The sequence below is a fragment of the Oncorhynchus gorbuscha genome, linkage group LG07 (genome assembly GCF_021184085.1).
Source record: "Oncorhynchus gorbuscha isolate QuinsamMale2020 ecotype Even-year linkage group LG07, OgorEven_v1.0, whole genome shotgun sequence".
Lineage (NCBI taxonomy): Eukaryota > Metazoa > Chordata > Actinopteri > Salmoniformes > Salmonidae > Oncorhynchus > Oncorhynchus gorbuscha.
Window position 1 is genome coordinate 48,251,978 of NC_060179.1, and position 20,800 is coordinate 48,272,777.

The window sequence follows — 20,800 nt, forward strand, 5'->3', positions numbered from 1 at the left end:
CGGACCTTAGCTACGGGAGCAGGGTGGAACGACAGGGCCCTGATAGACCATTACAGGTGTAGCCTGAGAGAGGACGTCCGTAGGGAGCTGGCCTGTCGAGATACTACCCTTAGCCTGGATGGACTGATAGACCTGTCGATCTGGTTGGACCATCTGCTAGCTGCTCATGGACGTTCTGAAAGGGTCCTGTCAGTTCTACCTCCTGACCCTCCTGCTCCTATCCCGATGGAGCTAGGAGGGACCGCGTCAAGGGAGATCGGAGGAGGAAGCTACTCCTGTAACATTTGTGGCCGGAGAGGGCACACGTCTGGTCGGTGCTGGAGGAATTAATCTGGGAATCGAGAGGGCAGGCAGAACACTCATCGGTCACCCCAGGTGAGTAAGCACCACACTCTCCCAGAGTTTCCCGTTGGTCACATGTTCCTATTAATTTGTTTCCCTAATTATTCTCCTTCTCTCCAGCATAAGGCACTGGTAGATTCAGGCGCAGCTGGAAACTTTATAGATCGCGGAATCACTCAGAGGTTGAGGATTCCGTTAGTAAAAGTAGACCCCCCTTTTACCGTGCACTCTTTAGATAGTCGACCATTAGGGTCAGGGCTGGTGAAGAAAGCCACAATTTCGTTGGAGATGATTACACAGGAGAATCACAAGGAGCGAATTAGTTTGTTCCTTATCAATTCACCTGCGTTTCCAATTGTACTGGGGATTCCCTGGCCAGCTATTCATAATCCTACGATTTCGTGGAAACAGGGAACTCTACAGGCGTGGTCTGATGAGTGTTCAGGCAGGTGTGTAGGGGTTTCCATCGGTGTGACAACGGTGGAGAGTCCAGACCATGTTTCCACCGTGCGCATTCCAGCTGAGTATGACGATTTGGCTATCGTTTTCAGTAAAAAGAAGGCGACCCAATTACCACCCCATAGGCAGGGGGATTGCGTGATAAACCTCCAGGGTAACGCTGCGCACCCCAGGAGTCATGTGTATCCTTTGTCCCAGGAAGAGAAGGTGGCTATGGAAACTTATATCACCGAGGTTCTGGGACAGGGGTACATTCGGCCCTCCATGTCACCTGTCTCTTCGAGTTTCTTTTTTGTGAAGAAAAAAAGATGGTGGTTTACGTCCGTGTATTGATTATAGAGGTCTAAATTCCATCACAGTGGGTTTTAGTTACCCACTACCTCTCATTGCTACGGCAGTGGAATCATTTCACGGAGCGCAGTTCTTCACTAAACTGGATCTCAGGAGTGCTTATAATCTGGTGCGTATTCGGGAGGGAGATGAGTGGAAAACTGCATTTAGCAGTACTTCTGGCCATTATGAGTACCTCGTCATGCAATACGGTTTAAAGAATGCTCCAGCTATATTTCAATCCTTTGTGGATGAGATTCTCAGAGACCTGCACGGACAGGGTGTAGTGGTGTATATTGACGATATTTTAATCTACTCCGCTACACGCACTGCGCATGTATCTCTTGTGCGCGACTGCTGGAGCATGACCTGTATGTGAAGGCGGAGAAATGTGAGTTTTCCAAACAATCAGTTTCCTTCCTGGGTTATCGCATTTCCAGCTCTGGGTTGGTAATGGAGGGTGACCGCGTAAAGGCCGTGCGTAATTGGCCGACTCCGACCACGGTAAAGGAGGTGCAGCGGTTCTTAGGGTTTGCTAATTACTACCGGAGGTTTATCCGGGGTTTTGGTCAGGTAGCTGCCCCTATTACCTCACTGCTGAAGGGGGGGCCGGTGCGTTTGCAGTGGTCAGCAGAGGCGAACGGAGCTTTTCATAAGTTGAAGGCGATGTTTACTGAGGCGCCGGTGTTGGCGCATCCGGACCCTTCTTCGGCGTTTATAGTAGAGGTGGACGCATCCGAGGCTGGGGATGGAGCGGTGCTCTCACAGCGTTCGGGTGCGCCACCGAAGCTCCGCCCCTGTGCCTTTTTTTTCAAAGAAACTCGGGCCAGCGGAGCAGAATTATGATGTGGGGGATAGGGAGTTGTTGGCTATGGTTAAGGCCCTGAAGGTGTGGATACACTGGCTTGAGGGGGCTAAGCACCCCTTCCTTATCTGGACTGACCACCGTAACCTGGACTATATCCGATCAGCTAGGAGACTGAATCCTCGTCAGGCAAGGTGGGCCATGTTTTTCACTAGATTTCGTTTCACTATCTCGTATAGACCAGATTCCCTCAACACTAAGGCCGACGCGCTGTCAAGACTGTGACACTGAGGACAGGTCCATCGATCATACTCCCATCATTCCGGCAGCTAAGCTGGTGGCACCAGTAGTATGGGATGTGGACGCGGACATCGAGCGGGCGCTAAGGGAGGAACATGCGCCTCCACAGTGTCCGGAGGGTCGTAGGTACGTGCCGCTGGCTGTTGGTGATCAATTGATTCGATGGGCTCATTGTCTACCCTAGTCGGGTCACCCAGGTATTTTTAGGACAGTGAGAGGTCTTGAGAGGAAGTACTGGTGGCCCACTTTGAGGAGGGATGTGCGATTCTGTTTTCTCCTGTTCGGTGTGCGCCCAGAGTAAGGCTCCTAGACACCTGCCAAGAGGTAAATTACAACCTCTTCCCGTTCCACAACGGCAGTGGACCCATCTATCGGTGGATTTTCTTACTGACCTTCCCCCCTCTCAGAGTAACACAACTATCCTGGTCGTTGTGGATCAGTTCTCTAAGTCCTGCCGTCTTATCCCATTGCCCGGTCTCCCTACGGCCCTACAGACTGCGGAAGCTCTTTTCACCCATGTCTTCTGGCACTACGGGGTGCCCGAGGATATAGTTTCTGATCGGGGCCCCCAATTTATCTCCCGTGTTTGGACGGCATTTATGGAACGTCTGGGGGTCTCAGTCAGCCTGACCTCAGGGTATCACCCGGAGAGTAATGTGCAAGTGGAGAGAGTTAACCAGGAGGTGAGTAGGTTTCTGCGGTCATATTGCCAGGACCGGCCAGGGGAGTGGACGAGATATATTCCCTGGGCTTAGTGAGCCCAGAACTCACTAAGCCACTCCTCTACCAACATGTCACCATTTGAGTGCGTGTTGGGGTACTTGCCAGTCCTGGCACCGTGGCATCAGAGCCAGACTGAGGCTCCTGCGGTGGAGGAGTGGGTACAGCGCTCTAAGGAGACCTGGAGGGCGGTCCAAGAGTCATTACGCAAAGCTAGTATAAGGCAGAAGAAGAGCGCTGACCGTCACCGCAGTGAGGCCCCCGTGTTTGCACCTGGGGACAGGGTCTGGCTCTCGACCCGAAACCTGCCCCTCCGCTTGCCCTGCCGGAAGCTGGGTCCGCAGTGTATAGGGCCATTTAAAGTCCTGAGGAGAATAAACGAGGTTTGTTATCGATTATTACTTCCTTCGTATTATCGCATTAACCCCTCGTTTCATGTGTCCCTTCTCAGGCCGGTGGTAGCTGGTCCCATGCAGGAAGATGAGGTTCCGGAGGTTCCTCCGCCCCCTCTGGACATCGAGGGGTCCCCCGTTGTACAAGATACGAGCTATTCGTATCTTCGTATCTCCCAATCTCTGTACTTGAAGCCTACGCACTGGGCATATGTGACCGACTGGCTCAAATCGGTCTTATGTAGCAACATTTTTAATTGTGTTTTTTACAATGGATAAAAGTAGAGACTCAGAGATACAAAATTGTATATCATAAACTACAGTTGAACAATGTGAAAGTAATTTGCTTTGAAAGTTGATAAACTTGTAAACTCACTTTTGAGAAAATGGCATTTTAATGTTTTGGCACTACTATTGGAGACCCCTTCTTTGTCTACACCAATTCAGCATCGTTCACACCCTCTTTAGTTTTAGTCCCACCCATATCTTTTAGGGTTGATCAGAATGTACTAGGAGCAGTCAAGCACCCAACCTAACTTGCGAACAGCTCACTGAACATTACTCACCCTAGCAGAGAAGGCTGTTATGTTATCCAGGGGGTTGGTGCAACTGTGCTGTCAGATTATCTGTTTGTAAATTCAGAGCGTTTCGCGTTCAGAGCGCACACCGGACGCTCAGGTCGATGAGTACGGTTGATCCGAACGGTCAGACCTCACAACGACAGTCAAGAACAAAAGCTAACTGGCTAACATTGGCTAGCTACTTCCAGACAAATAATGAGAGAACACCCCACTCTGACCATTTTACTCACCCAAGCAGAGCTGGTTAGGCTGTTTTCATGTTATCCAGAGCTTTTTGGACTAACTGTTGGCAACATTTTAATTCGCTTTTTTGCCAACGTTTACTGACACCAGCCATATTCAATGTGTGTTGAACGTTCGTAAATTTATCTGCACTCTCTGGCAAGAGTGCTCTGAAATCGGAGCAGACGGCCAGACTGAATTTACGAACGCACTCAAAATGGTTACTTGCAGTCTTTTGTAAAGACATGTAGCTATCTAGGTAAACAATGAACCATAATCCCAACTCATGATGTTACTACCCTGCAGGTAGCTAACCAACCAGATTCAATGTTAGCTAGCTAACATTAGGCTATAGCTAACTAAGCAAATAGCTCTGAGATACGAATAAGTTCATACACGTAACGTTAGCTAGCGAGCCAGCCAGCCAACGTTAGCTAGCTAGCGAGGTAAACAATGAACCATAATCACAACTCACTACATTACTACCCCACATTAATTAGGTAGCTAACCAACCAACCAGGTTCAATGTTAGCTAGCTAACATTAGGCTACAGCTAGCCAAGCAAATGTCTCTTCCTGTCAAAATTAGAAACATGTCATATCTGATAATGTAGCTAGCTAGACTTTCTTACCCCTATACATCATCCATGGTTGGATGTGTCTCCTGTTGGATGCCATGGTTGCCCTTAGTTTGAAGATGTAATCCGGAGACAGGTGTTTTCTCCATCTCATTCGCTATCATACTCGAATTCCACTGATTTCAAAACTCAGTCCTCCAGAAAGTGGAGTTTTAATACACAATACATTTATAAAAAAAACGTGTTAGACAGGATTACCTAGACATACTGACCAGCTCAAAAGACACAAGTGTGCTATATGGCAAACCAATCCGAACTCATCTCTCAGCATGACCAGCCCACTCACTATCTGAGCCAATCATGGCTAGCGGGAAGTTGCCTTTTTTTCTGTGGCTAAACCAACTAGGCTCGTCATTTAACAATTTTCGTGTTTACTGATGGCATACAAGTTTGTTATAAAGGCACATGAAAGTTCACAGGAGAGCCGTTTGAACGTAGACTTTACATTGTTATCAAAATGTTTTTTGAGGCAGAAATGCCTTCACGAACATGTGAAGTAGTGACCCGCGACATATGCCTGGTTTCCTAAAACATATTTTCATAGTGATAGGTGTAATGGAATGGCAGAGATAGGGAGTTGACCGTGTGAAACTCACTGCATTCTGAAGACACATTGAGCTAATTTAAATCTATTATACTGCTTGTCCGACAATTTTTTTCTACCTGTCTCGGACTGTCATGCACTGCTATGCAAGGGTCTTCTTGACATCCTCTTTCTCCGGGAGCTTACCTGCTCCAGCCGGTAGGCAGTCTCTCTGTGCAACTGCTGCAGGGCGTTCTTCGCGGCGCCATCCTGGTAAACCAGTTTGTCCCTGGACTCCTTCAGCTCCCTCAGCAGCTCCTCCACCCGGCCCTCCAACTGGGAGAGACACAAAAGACATTGTAGGGTGAAGTTGCCCCTAGAGACTTATCTTTGTGCCTTTCCCCCCCTAGTTGTTAGGATAGGGGGAGGAAAATATGATCCTAGAGCTGTATCTAGGAGAAACATCACCCAGGAGCAACAAAGAGTAGAGGACAGGTCCGTCAGGTTAGAAAGGGACAGACCTGGCTTAACCTGCCTGACTGACAAGCATGCCAACATACATAACAGTGCTTCAGAAACTATTCAAAACCCTTCACTGTATCCACATTTTTCTGTATTATAGCCTGAAAAAATGTATTAAATGTAGATTTTTTTTGTCACTGGCCTACACACAATACCCCATAATGTCAAAGTGTAATCACATTTTTTCTAAATGTAAACAAATGATTTTAAAATTAAAAACTGAAATATTTGTAGTCAATAAGTGTTCAATCTCCTTATTTACGCTTGCAATAATACATTCTGGAGCAGAAATCACTCTGTGACGACCTCATCTCTGTACCCCACACATACATTTGTCTGTAAGGTCCCTCAGTAGAGCAGTGAATTTCTAACACAGATTCAACCACAAAGACCAGGGAGGTTTTCCAATGCCTCTCCAAGAAGGACACATATTAGGAGATGGGTGAAGAAAAAAGCAGACATTGAATATCCCTTTGAGCATGGTGAAGTTATAAATTACACTTTGGATGGTATATTAATACAACCAAGCACTACAAAGATACAGGCGTTGCCGGAGAGGAAGGAAACCGCTCAGGGAATTCACCCCGCGGCCAACGGCGACTTTAAAACAGTTACAGAGTTTAATGGCTTTGATAGGAGAAAACTGAGGATGGATCAACAACATTGTAGTTACTCCACAATGCTAACTTAATTGAAAGTGAAAGAGTGAAAATTAAGAAGCCTGTGCAGAATAAAAATATTCCAAAACATGCATCCGGTTTGTAACAAGGCACTAAAGTAATACTGCAAAAAATGTGGCAAAGCAATTAACACTTTTTATTCCGGACAAAAACGTATGTTTGAGGGCCTCCCGGGTGGCGCAGTGGTTAAAGCTGTGCCACCAGAGACTCTGGGTTCGCGCCCAGGCTCTGTCGCAACCGGGAGGTCCGTGGGGTGACGCACAATTGGCCCAGCGTCGTCCGGGTTAGGGAGGGCTTGGCCGGTAGGGATATCCTTGACCCATCGCACACTCCTGTGGCGGGCCGGGCGCAATGCACGCTAACCAAGGATGCCAGGTGCACGGTGTTTCCTCCGACACATTGGTGCGGCTGGCTTCCGGGTTGGATGCGCGCTGTGTTAAGAAGCAGTGCAGCTTGGATGGGTTGTATATCGGAAGACGCATGACTTTCAACCTTCGTCTATCCCGAGACCGTACGGGAGTTGTTGCGTTGAGACAAGATAGTAGCTACTAAAACAATTGGATACCACGAGATTGGGAAGAAAAAGAGGTCAAAATAAATAAATAAATCAAATAAACGTATGTCTGGGGCAAATCCATTACAACACATTACAGAGTACCACTCTCCATATTTACAAGCATAGTGGATCATGTTATGGGTACGCTTGTAATCATTAAGGACTGCGTAGTTTTTCCAAAGGCCAAATTGTCATTGGAGATGCTTACCAAGAAAACAGTGATTGTTCCTGAGTGGCCGAGTTACAGTTAAATCTACTGGAACATTTATGGCAAGATGTTCAAAAAAATATTTCTGCTAAATGAACAAGTGTAGGCCACATTGCCAGATCAAGGCCAAACATAAGGACAACTCAGAATATGCTATTCTGTTCATCTGAAATAGGCTACATTTCCCTCATATCATGTTTCTTTAGACCTGCCTAAAATAAATATATTTACTGTGATGGTGGAGGCTATATTAAATAGATTTATTAGACATTTTAAAATGTAGATGTTCCAAAAGGTCTACATCAGTGACTTTTAGGCTGTGCACGGATGCCCGGAGATGCTAAAAGTGTTTATCAACAGTCGGCAGTTATTTGCATTACCGACACAGCCCTAGCCAGACAAAGAGGATGGGCTCCACCTCAAGAGTAAGATTTCTCAACAGTCAGTTCTCTTGCCCCCATGGCTTGATCTTTTGAAGGTTCAACCTGGGTTTTCATTAGTACTGTAGGTTGAAATGCATTTGTGGGGGGGGGGGCAGTATTATTGCGGCATCAGTATCATTCACAAATGAGTGAATTTGTAGCATCTCGTTAAACTACCGATATTAGATCATTCAAAAGGGAAACTCAGGTGAGAAGATGTCTAAATGGAAACCGTTGGAGTAAGAAGTAAGCCAGCCTTGTCCGAGCCAGCCATGAGGCAGCTTAATGGACGTGACACCAGTCTGGAGATGGAGTGCTTACCTTCTTCACGGTGCCCATGTGCTTTTTCTCAGTCTCCACCCTCCTCTTCAGTTCTTCCCTCATTATGTCCTTCTCTGAGCAGATACCCAGGACCAGCTCCTGATGCTTGTTGTTTTCATCCAGTAGCCTATAAAGGTCAACAATCCAAGCGTAAGGGTACAGCCACACAGACGCATGAACAGGGATGGAAATTGTATATGAAGTATGTTTTTGTCCTTCAAAAGTACAATATCTCTATTAAAAAGCATAGCAAAACTTTTCAAATAGACAAGAGGCCATTTTCTACAGAACAAGTTTGGGATATTACAGCTTGTCATCTATCCACAAAAAAGGCAGGGATATACAGTAGACCTACAATGGTATCGTGTGAATGTTTACTTGGCACACAATATACCAAATTATAGCGACATAGAACATAGAATATTTTGAAGATAAATACACCACGCATACTAAAGGTCAAGAGGGAATTAACGATCAATGGAAAGTGTTTTTTTCTGTAAAGGGGAATTAATTATATATGGGTCACAGACATGGGAGGAATTTGTCTAGGCATTGAGCCTGAAACAAGATACTTGTTATCTGGCCATTGGCCAAATTTTATTGCAAGGAATTCTAATTGGTCAACCACAGGCTAGGGTTGAGTTATAAAACTACATCCTGTCCCTTTGTTCTGTAGAGAGAATCACGGAGGACAGGGGAGAATGAACATCTACCTCTCTGCATAACATTTATGATTTGTCCCCTTTGAATAAACCACATTTCGTCCCCGATTTGCTTTGGGGTTATTGAAGAGTAACATCAAATGCTAACAAACGTCAAGACTTTGTTACACATCACCATGGAATGGATTACCTTTTAATAGCCTTTTCCTGCTGCACATACTTATACTGGATGCACTTCTCGAAAACCATTGGGGAGCCATCCTGGTCAGCCTGCATGCCATTTACATGGGGTCCACCCTTGCGCCCCCTTCCCCCTCTCTCAGGCAGCTGGCAGGAGAACAGCTCCTGCTCCAGCTCATCCAATAGGGACTCCTGGGAGACCGACCGCTGGATCTGAGTCATGAGCTTACGGCTGCAGTCCGTGTCGTAGGGGCTGGGCAAAGAGTTGGTGTTCGTGGGGGCCATCATTCGTGGACTGGAAATTCCAGGGTCCGCAAAGGCAGAGCTGGGTGTGGAGGGTGTGGCTGGGCTATTGGTGACGTTTTCCTTTGTGGGGGAGGGTTCCACGGAGCATTTGAAGGGGCCATCGACACCAGCTGGTTGAGATTCTGCGTATCTGTTCGGAATAGAGGTTGAGCAGTCACCCACTCCAACTTGAATAGCGGGTGGAGATTCCACTGCCTTGTCCAGAAGCGACGACAAGCTTTCTATCGTCACCTCTAAAACAGAGTTGGTGCTTTCCATTACCTCATCGTAGGGGCTGGGCAAAGAGTTGGTGTTCGTGGGGGCCATCATTCGTGGACTGGAAATTCCAGGGTCCGCAAAGGCAGAGCTGGGTGTGGAGGGTGTGGCTGGGCTATTGGTGACGTTTTCCTTTGTGGGGGAGGGTTCCACGGAGCATTTGAAGGGGCCATCGACACCAGCTGGTTGAGATTCTGCGTATCTGTTCGGAATAGAGGTTGAGCAGTCACCCACTCCAACTTGAATAGCGGGTGGAGATTCCACTGCCTTGTCCAGAAGCGACGACAAGCTTTCTATCGTCACCTCTAAAACAGAGTTGGTGCTTTCCATTACCTCATCCAAGACCGAGAGTGGACGTTCAGTGTTCTCATCTACAAGAGTTCTTGCGTCTTCGATTGATGCTGTCCTAATATCACAGCTAATGTCCACATTGACAGACTCCTCTCCACCCTCTTGCTGGCACTTTTTCTTCTTCTCGTGTTGTATTCCATCTCCCTCCAGACTCTCCTGTTTGATGTCATTCCCCCTTTCTGCACAGACCTCATTTTCCTCCATCGTTGTGTCACTCCTGTTGCTCGTGTTGACCACTGATGACCCCTTTGGCAGGGAGTTGACCTCTGATTCCTGGGCCAGGTCTGAGGCAGAGGCTGGGTCAGACTGCTCCATGGTTTTCCTCAGCTTCACACCTGACACACAGAGACAGAGAGGGATGTGGGGTAGAGAGAGATGAATGGGATAGAGTAATATGAAAAACTTTGAGCATAAATTGCACATATAAAGGATTCCAAAGGATACCCTTTGGAATTTGACAGGGCAGGAGGTAGGCTAATAGTTTAAATGGGACTAACACCACTTCCTTTTACAGTAACAGACAGTAACAGACAGCGATGATGAAACTAAATTCCTTTTCCTTCTTACCATTAACCCAGCGGGGCAAATCAGGGGTTCTACACTAACTTTTCCCACAGCATATGATTTGGTCACACCATTTAAAAAATAAATACAAATATAATTGATAATGACCTGGCCTGTGTCCCATAATGTGCCTGCATTCCATACAGAACCTGATGTGCCTGCATTCCATACATACCTAGCTAGCTAACGTCAACAGGTTAATGTCAACACACCATGGTCATGGATCCACAAAAATCAATCAAATGGTACTCTACTCATGACAAAAAATCTGATTTGACATTATAGTGGCCATCTGTGTTTTGGCTGTTTGTTTTTTGCTTATTGACATGGTAAATATAATTTTGCCACAGTGCTGGGAGCTAACCAACCATGTTCAATGTTAGCAAGAATAACTGATGAATTTAGGAAAACTCAACACCAGTTGAAGATTGGTCTGTAAGTAAACGTCGGCAAAAAAGCATTCTTAAATTGTTGCCAGGAATGTTAGCTAGCTAACATTGAACCTATTTGGTTAACTTTAGCTAGCTATGACAATCCGTTTGTATTGCTAGTACTCTATGGATTAGGATTATGGTTCATTGTTCAGATAGCATGTCTAAACAAAAGACTCCACTTCACCAGATGATTACAATGACCCATCAAGTTAGCCAGGTGTGTCTGACGGTGATTACAGTTATCTGGAATGTCTTTCAGCATCCGTAGAACACACCTGAATGTTCTAATGCCTCCCATCAGAAAGACCTGTAGAACACACCTGAACTCTCCTTCACCAGTCATACAAGGAGAATGTTCTAATGCCTCCCATCAGAAAGACCTGTAGAACAGACCTGACTCTCCTTCACCAGTCATACAAGGAGAATGTTCTAATACCTCCCATCAGACAGACCTGTAGAACACACCTGAACTCTCCTTCACCAGTCATACAAGGAGAATGTTCTAATGCCTCCCATCAGACAGACCTGTAGAACACACCTGAACTCTCCTTCACCAGTCATACAAGGAGAATGTTCTAATGCCTCCCATCAGAAAGACCTGTAGAACAGACCTGACTCTCCTTCACCAGTCATACAAGGAGAATGTTCTAATACCTCCCATCAGACAGACCTGTAGAACACACCTGAACTCTCCTTCACCAGTCATACAAGGAGAATGTTCTAATGCCTCCCATCAGAAAGACCTGTAGAACACACCTGACTCTCCTTCACCAGTCATACAAGGAGAATGTTCTAATACCTCCCATCAGAAAGACCCGTAGAACACACCGGACTCTCCTTCACCAGTCATACAAGGAGAATGTTCTAATGCCTCCCATCAAACAACTAAACTAAGCAAAAAAAGAAAATGTACCTTTTTCAGGACCTGGTCTCTCAAAAATAATTTGTAAAAGTCCAAATAACTTCACAGATCATTGTAAAGGGTTTAAATACTGTTTCCCATGCTTGTTCAATGAACCATAAACAATTAATGAACATGTGGAACGGTCATTAAGAGACTAACAGCTTACAGACGGTAGGCAATTAAGGTCACAGTTATGAAAACTTAGGGCACTAGAGGCCTTTCTACTGACTCTGAAAAAATACCAAAAGAAAGATGCCCAGGGTCCCTGCTCATCTGCATGAATGTGCCTTAGGCATGCTGCAAGGAGGCATGAATGCTGTAGATGTGGGCAGAGCAATAAATTGCGATGTCTGTACTGTGAGACGCCTAAGACAGCGCTACAGGCAGTTAGGACAGACAGCTGATCGTCCTCGCAGTGGCAGACCTAATGGAACAAACACCTGCACAGGATTGGTACATCCAAAATTCACACCTGCGGGACAGGAACAGGATGGCATTAACAACTGCCCGAGTTACACCAGGAATGGTCGGATTCGCGTTTATCGAAGGAATGTGCGTTACACCGAGGCCTGCACTCTGGAGCGGGATCGACATGGAGGTGGAGGGTCCGTCATGGTCTGGGGCGTTGTGTCACAGCATCATCGGACTGAGCTTGTTGTCATTGCAGGCAATCTCAATGCTGTGCATTACAGGGAAGACATCCTCCGCCCTCATGTGGTACCCTTCCTGCAGGCTCATCCTGACTTGACCCTCCACAGCATGACAATGCCACCAGCCATACTACTCGTTCTGTGCGTGATTTCCTGCAAGACAGGAATGTCCGTATTCAGCCATGGCCAGCGAAGAGGCCGGATCCCACATCTGGGACCTGTTGGATCAGGGGGGGGGGCCATTCCCCCCTAGAAATGTCTGGGAACTTGCAGGTGGAAGAGTGGGGTAACATCTCACAGCAAAAACTGGCAAATCTGGTGCAGTCCATGAGGAGGACATGCACTGCAGTTGCAAGTTGGGTTGCAAAGGGTCAGAAACATTCCGGTAAATTTTCTGAATAGTTCTATTGTTCTATACTATTTTAGTTAAGCTCGGGAATTTTACTTAAATTCAGCAAAAAAGTTAGCTTACAACATTGAACTTTTTTGTGGACACAAGGCAAATCTAGGTCTTGTGGCATATTTTGGTTCAACTATCCCCAAATCAATGGAATTGCAACCCTCTGCATGCACAGTGCATTCTTCCATCACATGTGCAGTGCACTCTTCCATCACATGTGCAGCTGATTCTCAATATCACACACTAATGAGATGCTATTGAGCCCACACTATTACAGTCGCGGCCAAAAGTTTTGAGAATGACACATATTAATTACCACAAAGTTTGCTGCTTCAGTGTCTTTAGATATTTTTGTCAGATGTTACTTTTATTTATTTATTTTTATTTCACCTTTATTTAGCCAGGTAGGCAAGTTGAGAACAAGTTCTCATTTACAATTGCGACTTGGCCAAGATAAAGCAAAGCAGTTCGACAGATACAACAACATAGAGTTACACATGGAGTAAAACAAACATACAGTCAATAATACAGTATCAACAAGTCTATATACAATGTGAGCAAATTAGGTGAGAAGGGAGGTAAAGGCAAAATAGGCCATGGTGGCAAAGTAAATACAATATAGCAAGAAGTAAAACGCTGGAATGGTAGACTTGCAATGGAAGAATGTGCAAAGTAGAAATAAAAATAATGGGGTGCAAAGGAGCAAAATTAATTAATTAAATAAATACAGTAGGGAAAGCGGTAGTTGTTTGGGCTAAATTATAGGTGGGCTATGTACAGGTGCAGTAATCTGTAAGATGCTCTGACAGTTGGTGCTTAAAGCTAGTGAGGGAGATAAGTGTTTCCAGTTTCAGAGATTTTTGCAGTTCGTTCCAGTCATTGGCAGCAGAGAACTGGAAGGAGAGGCGGCCAAAGAAAGAATTGGTTTTGGGGGTGACTAGAAAGATATACCTGCTGGAGTGTGTGCTACAGGTGGGAGATGCTATGGTGACCAGCGAGCTGAGATAAGGGGGGACTTTACCTAGCAGGGTCTTGTAGATGACATGGAGCCAGTGGGTTTGGCGACGAGTATGAAGCGAGGGCCAGCCAACGAGAGCGTACAGGTCGCAATGGTAGGTAGTATATGGGGCTTTGGTGACAAAACGGATTGCACTGTGATAGACTGCATCCAATTTGTTGAGTAGGGTATTTTGTAAATGACATCGCCAAAGTCGAGGATTGGTAGGATGGTCAGTTTTACAAGGGTATGTTTGGCAGCATGAGTGAAGGATGCTTTGTTGCGAAATAGGAAGCCAATTCTAGATTTAACTTTGGATTGGAGATGTTTGATATGGGTCTGGAAGGAGAGTTTACAGTCTAACCAGACACCTAAGTATTTGTAGTTGTCCACGTATTCTAAGTCAGAGCCATTATCAGAAGAAATTGTGTAACCTAGTGATGTTGGACAGGCGGGTAGGTGCAGGTAGCGATCGGTTGAAGAGCATGCATTTAGTTTTACTTGTATTTAAGAGCAATTGGAGGCCACGGAAGGAGAGTTGTATGGCATTGAAGCTTGCCTGGAGGGTTGTTAACACAGTGTCCAAAGAAGGGCCGGAAGTATACAGAATGGTGTCGTCTGCGTAGAGGTGGATCAGGGACTCACCAGCAGCAAGAGCGACCTCATTGATGTATACAGAGAAGAGAGTCGGTCCAAGAATTGAACCCTGTGGCACCCCCATAGAGACTGCCAGAGGTCCGGACAGCAGACCCTCCGATTTGACACACTGAACTCTATCAGAGAAGTAGTTGGTGAACCAGGCGAGGCAATCATTTGAGAAACCAAGGCTGTCGAGTCTGCCGATGAGGATGTGGTGGTTGACAGAGTCGAAAGCCTTGGCCAGATCAATGAATACGGCTGCACAGTAATGTTTCTTATCGATGGCGGTTAAGATATCGTTTAGGACCTTGAGCGTGGCAATTACTATGGAATACTGAAGTACAATTACAAGCATTTCAAGTGTCAACGGCTTTTATTGACAATTACATGAAGTTGATGCAAAGAGTCAATGTTTGCAGTGTTGACCCTTCTTTTTCAAGACATCTGCAATCCACCCTGGCATGCTGTCAATTAACTTCTGGGCCACATCCTGACTGATGGCAGCCCATTCTTGCATAATCAATGTTTGGCAGAATTAGTGGGTTGTTGTTTTGTCCACCCGTCTCTTGAGGATTGACCACAAGTTCTCAATGGGATTAAGGTCTGGGGAGTTCCCTGGCCATGGACCCAAAATATTGATGTTTTGTTCCCCGAGCCACTTAGTTATCACTTTTGCCAAGGCGCTCCATCATGCTGGAAAAGGCATTGTACGTCACCAAACTGTTCAAGGATGGTTGGGAGAAGTTGCTCTCTTGAGGTTGTGTTGGTACCATTCATGGCTGTGTTCCTAGGCAAAATTGTGAGTGATCTCACTTCCTTGGCTGAGAAGAAACCCCACACATGAATGGTCTCAGGATGCTTTACTGTTGGCATGACACAGGACTGATGGTAGCCCTTGCCTCGTCTTCTCTGGACAAGCTTTTTTCTGGATGCCCCAAACAATCGGAAAGGGGATTCATCAGAGAAAATGACTTTACTCCAGTCCTCAGCAGTCCAATCCCTGGCTTCTTTGATGCCCTTCTTGACACCAGGCCATCCTCAAAGTCTTGGCTAAACTGTCCGTGCAGATGCATTTACGCCTGCCTGCAGCCATTCCTGTACTTGTGGGGCCCGATCCCGCAGACGGTCCTGGCGCTTGTTGGACTTTCTTGGGCACCCTGAAGCCTTCTTCACAACAATTGAACCGCTCTCCTTGAAAGTTCTTGATGATCCAATAAATGGTTGATTTAGGTGCAATCTTACTGGCAGCAATATCCTTGCCTGCGAAGCCCTTTTTGTGCAAAGCAATGATGACGGCACGTGTTTCCTTGCAGGTAACCATGGTTGACAGAGGAAGAACAATGATTCCAAGCACCACCCTCCTTTTGAAGCTTCCAGTCTGTTATTCCAACTCAATCAGCATGACAGAGTGATCTCCAGCCTTGTCCTCGTCACTCACACCTGTGTTAATGAGAGAATCACTGACATGATGTCAGCTGGTCCTTTTGTGGCAGGGCTGAAATGCAGTGGAAATGTTGTTTTGGGATTCAGTTCATTTGCATGGCAAAGAGGGACTTTACAATTAATTGCAATTCATCTGATCACTCTTCATAACATTCTGGAGTATATGGAAACACACAAATCGGCCGATTTAAACGGTATCAGCTTTTTTTGGTCCTCCAATAATCGGTATTGTTATCTGGGTTGAAAAATCATAACTGGTGGACCTCTGTCTACAGATTTTCCCTTCTCCGTGTTTTTTTGTTTGCTTGGAAATGTCGATGCTGGTAGGCTAATGCAAAAAAGCAGAAATTACAGTTTCAAAATATTCTGTGGGACACCAAACATATTTTCATACTCAGGTCGTTTATAGGACAGTCCGCTCCCGCTTGCAGCAGGAAAAATGGAGACCGCACCGCAATTATCAGAAGAAATTGTGTAACCTAACATTTATAGTATAAATGCTTTGCCATTTAATTGGAAGTTTTGTTATCCTCCCACAATGTATGGAAGAAATGTCAAGTTATGTACAGTATCACTAGATTTGTTTTAAGTTATACTGTGCAACTTTTACAAGGTCTGGATGCCTTATGTGGAATACAATACAGCTGCATTAAACAGAGACCTTTTCACACAAGCACTGATATTTAACCCTTTCTCCTAGGCTGTCTCCTCCTACACATCTGTACAAACACTGTATAATCATTGTATCTTTATTGCTAGGCAGGACACTAAGTGATACGGGCCATAAACTTTTATTTCACCCTTAACGTGACCTGACCTGATGTCGACCCCCCCTGCCCCCCATCCCTAATCCAGGGCTCTCTCCTCTAATCAATGCCTGCCAAGCTTAATTAACCATATACTTTCCTCCTACAGATAACCATTAACCTCTGGTGTAGCCCCTCGGCTATGGCACCCCTCATTTCTCTATTACAGCTGATGATTAATAAGGATGTAAACTCCATATATCATCACTTTCCAACCTTGTTGAGGATGGCTCGTTGTCAGGCTCAAAAAGCCTCAAATTTGCCTGGATGGCCACCAATTTGTCAAGCCTTGTATTGGTCAACCTGTTACGTAGTGACAGGGGTCTCAGGGTCAGGCGGCCAGGGAAGACCAGTCTGTGACAGAGGTGAGGTGAATTTTTGCAGGTACAACATTTTATTGTCTCCGTTCAGAAAACACTGGACAATCCAGATGAAAAGAAGGAGGGCGCCCAACAAACGTGAGTCAAAGTGCAATCAAAATGTTTTATCATAATTGAAAAGGAAAAAGGCACAACACGCACATAGGTTAAGCTACTATGGTGGGCGAGAGGCACAACCTTTTCAGTTTTCAATAAGTATGGATTACCTATTTATTAGTCTCTGCCAGCAAATAGTCCCCCTAAAAGGTAGGCTATGTCCTATAGGCCTATGCAAACATAGCAAGTGTCACTCATCATTCTTGCTGCCTCTATTGCTCTACTGCTATTAGATAGTAATAATAGCCACCTCATAACAGCCACCTCATATCGCTATTTGACAAGATAACTTGAGGCTAGAGCTGACCTTGCTGTAATGTAAACTCACCCCATTCCGTACAAATGTGCGCAACCGCGACTTTCAAACGAGGCTACAAAGAAAACTAATGGGACTGTAGCGACTGTGTTGACTTCAAAATCTGGGGTGTGAACTAAGTTTCTATTCAAGCGTTGATCGACATTGTAATGGCTCTATAGTATTGGAGAAAAGTAGAAAAAAACGGACCCTCTGTTACACCGTGATGTGTCATGCCGTAACGTACAGCACGCATAAAGCAACTATTTCTGTCTTACAAATCTCTCTCCACCGGGTGTAGCACTTCTAACATCCTTTAAAAACAAGAAATGGACAGTGACGGGGGTAAGGGGGGGATACCTAGTCCTTTTTTGCGTCATCATTGCATGCGATCATCATTCTCAAAGCCGTTGTTTACTTCTAAGATCACTTTAGCACCGCCCTAAAAACCTGATTCAAATTCGACATAAACCTTCAAATAGGTGTGTAATGACACATTATGTAAACTCTTTAGTGTTTTATTTACATGTTAGAGGCGATAAGGTGATAAGTTGGACAGATCGAGTGAAAAAAAGCCATTTTCCCACACAAGATCTCTCCTTCTCACTATCACGCATTAGTTCCGCTTCCCCACCCGCCATTTTCTTTTAACCCGAAGGAGCTCATTGCCTTCTTGAATTATGCAGAAATGGGCAGCGTGGAGGTCATCTCATTCATTTTGTTGGAAAGGGGAGAGAATGTGCTTTACAATGGTATTGACATTACAGTTGATGTGAAAGTATTAAGTTTTTGGGGCGCTAAAATAAGGTCAATTGTACGGACCAAGGCGATGTACAAAAGTGACTGAGTTTACGTTAGTAGCTACTCACTAGCTTAGCTTAATCATTCACCTCAAGAGAGGGAATGAAACAATAGCTAACATTACATGTCAGTTAAAATCCTAGCTCAGCATTGCGAATAACCCCTCGTTATAAAAAATGTATGTTAAGTTAAACAGCAGTTACCTTGCCAGCTGTATACAGTCAACTAAAGAGTAGAAAATGAATGTTATTTTTAAACAACTCGGTGAAAGAGCGCAACATGTACACTGGAATATGCTTAACTCTCCTGTGCTAGTCCAGCCAGCCTACCAGAAGCTTTGCCTTCACACAGCCTGTCAGCCCACTCAGTGGTGTCCGTGTCATCCTAAAGCACACTGTTGCCCTGTTTTGTAGCGTATTCCAATGATAAAACTGGGGGACACACAAATTGTAGAATGTGGTGGGGTCATGCCCCTGACTGTAATTGCATGCATGTATTTTCAAAAGTCAAAAAAGTGGTCTTAAAAAGCACAAAATAAAAAGTTTATGCTTAAGTAATTTCTCCAAGGTCTTTACAGGTTGTTACACACACATACATATATATATATACAGAGAGAGAAAGAGAGAGATGTGGTTCGAAGGTATTTTAGATGTATTTCTACATTTAATGGGATCCTATGGGCAAATGGCGTAACATGGTATGCCTATAAAGTATCTAAATATGTGGGATATTGACCTAAAACTTTCTTGGGATATCAAACAGCAGTATAGGTAAGGGCTAAAACAGGTACACATGTCAAAATGTGGAAAATACTCCTTTAAGTGGAGGATGCTCTTTACTGAAAAAACTCCAGATTGATTCTTTAAGTAAATTAAACAGGATTTATAAACTCATTTCTATAAACCCTAACTTAATCAATCCAATTGTTTTCAAAAAATATATCATAATAATCGATACAATAGTTGTAAGCATTGGTCCAAGTAAATAATTAAAGTTACCAGCAACTATACATTAGTACATCACTAACATTTTCTTAACATTTCGTATAATAGGTTAAAGCAATGAATTTGTATCCCTTCTTGTTGTACATCCACTGCATATTGTCCTTCGTTTCCTTCTAATCTGAAAACGTTGTGAAGCCCCGCCCATTTCCTGAAGAACTGCATTATGGGCCCTAAAAGCACGGAAAGTGTCCACTGCTGATATACTTCGTATGTTGGCGAATTTAGTACGACATCCGGGAACTTTTGGTATACTACCTATACCCATACTATGACCAATAAGCATACTATATACTCAATTTACGTCACAAATAGTATGGCAGTGTGAGTATTCAAACACAACTAAAGTATTTTGTTAGAATACCCAAGGATGTGGGCAGTGGTAATTTAAGATGGCACGAGTGCCATATAACCAGGATTATGGTAATGACTCTGCCTGTGTCAAAAGTCAATAACCGAACTTAGCTACATACCCTATGTAACAAGTACAACCTAAATTTGTATACAAGCAGGTGGCTAGACAGCTAGCTCATATGCCGCGTTTAGACCACCTGGGAACTCGGAACATACGAAGTCATGACGTCGGAGCTCTACAAAATGTCCCGAGTTGGGTTAACGTTAAAAAGATTTGTCCTAGTCGGGGCTCTACAAACTGTCCCGAGTTGGGTTAACGTTCAAAAGATGTGTCCTAGTCGGGGCACTACAAACTGTCCCGAGTTGGGTTAACGTTCAAAACATTTTTCCTAGTCGGAGCAAATGTTTTTCCGAGTTCCTAGTTGTTTTGAATGTGGCAATTATGATGCATAGCTGGTATGTTGGCTAGCGCAAGTCATATTGAATGCCATATATATTGATGTTGGAAGTCATTTTCTATCTAGTAATAATTACAACGACCAATAGAAATAGCTAGATAAACACATCTAGCAAGTTAGCTTACGTTAGCTAGCTAGCTAACCAACGCGTTAGCTACCACTAAAATGTATTCTGAAAATAAGATAAATTGATAGTTTGCATTGCAAATACCCACCTTATATGACATATCCATTTTGTAAGGTTCCGATGTTTCAAAAAAAATCGACACTTTCCTTGACAGCTGATCCAGCTCAGCTGGTTACCCCCAACAAGTCGCTGAGGTGACAGTAACACCAGAGACGGAAAAGAAAACGAGACACCCCTCTCGCTTTTTTCCCCAGTTTTTTTCTGGTTGAATGAAAGTCAATTAACTAAGTAGACCAACCCGGAACTGACAATCGTAAAAGTCCTGAGGGAGCTATTGACCACGTGAAGGTCCTATCTTCATTAATCCACCATCTTTGGTGACACATCAACAAACATGGCCACTGCAGGAAAGATCCTTGCTAGATTGGTGTGAACGGGAAGATGGCGGAAGTGGATGCTGAGTTCGAATTAAGCAGCGCGTCGAGTGAATTCGGTGAAGACGAATGTTGTAAATCGACTACAGAAGTATCTAAAACTGTAACTAAAAGGACATGGTCTAAAATTGGAGGATACGTGTATAAATGATAATGAATCGCTTCTTGTTGCGATGCGTTTGTTGAGTAAGGATGCATATGTGGGAAACCCGTTTAAGGTGTCAAATGGTGAAGTATGCGCTT

General features: G+C 44.7%; 1 protein-coding gene across 3 annotated transcripts in view; it reads right to left on the reverse strand.

Moving 5' to 3' along the window:
- The window catches only part of ccdc186 (coiled-coil domain-containing protein 186), a 117,079-nt gene extending 96,524 nt beyond the window's left edge, over nucleotides 1-20,555 (reverse strand). Inside the window, exons 1-5 of one of the 3 annotated variants that reach the window (XM_046356517.1) lie at nucleotides 20,212-20,554; nucleotides 9,757-10,109; nucleotides 8,873-9,429; nucleotides 8,021-8,147; nucleotides 5,519-5,647 (exon numbers count right to left, since the gene is read on the reverse strand). In XM_046356517.1, coding sequence (XP_046212473.1) covers nucleotides 5,519-5,647; nucleotides 8,021-8,147; nucleotides 8,873-9,429; nucleotides 9,757-10,089 — 1,146 coding nt within the window. In that variant the 5' untranslated portion in view covers nucleotides 10,090-10,109; nucleotides 20,212-20,554. Of the gene's footprint in view, nucleotides 1-5,518; nucleotides 5,648-8,020; nucleotides 8,148-8,872; nucleotides 10,110-20,211 lie in introns of all 3 variants that reach the window. The other 2 variants (XM_046356516.1, XM_046356518.1) reach the window with 2 other exon arrangements.
- Nucleotides 20,556-20,800: the final 245 nt, after the last annotated feature.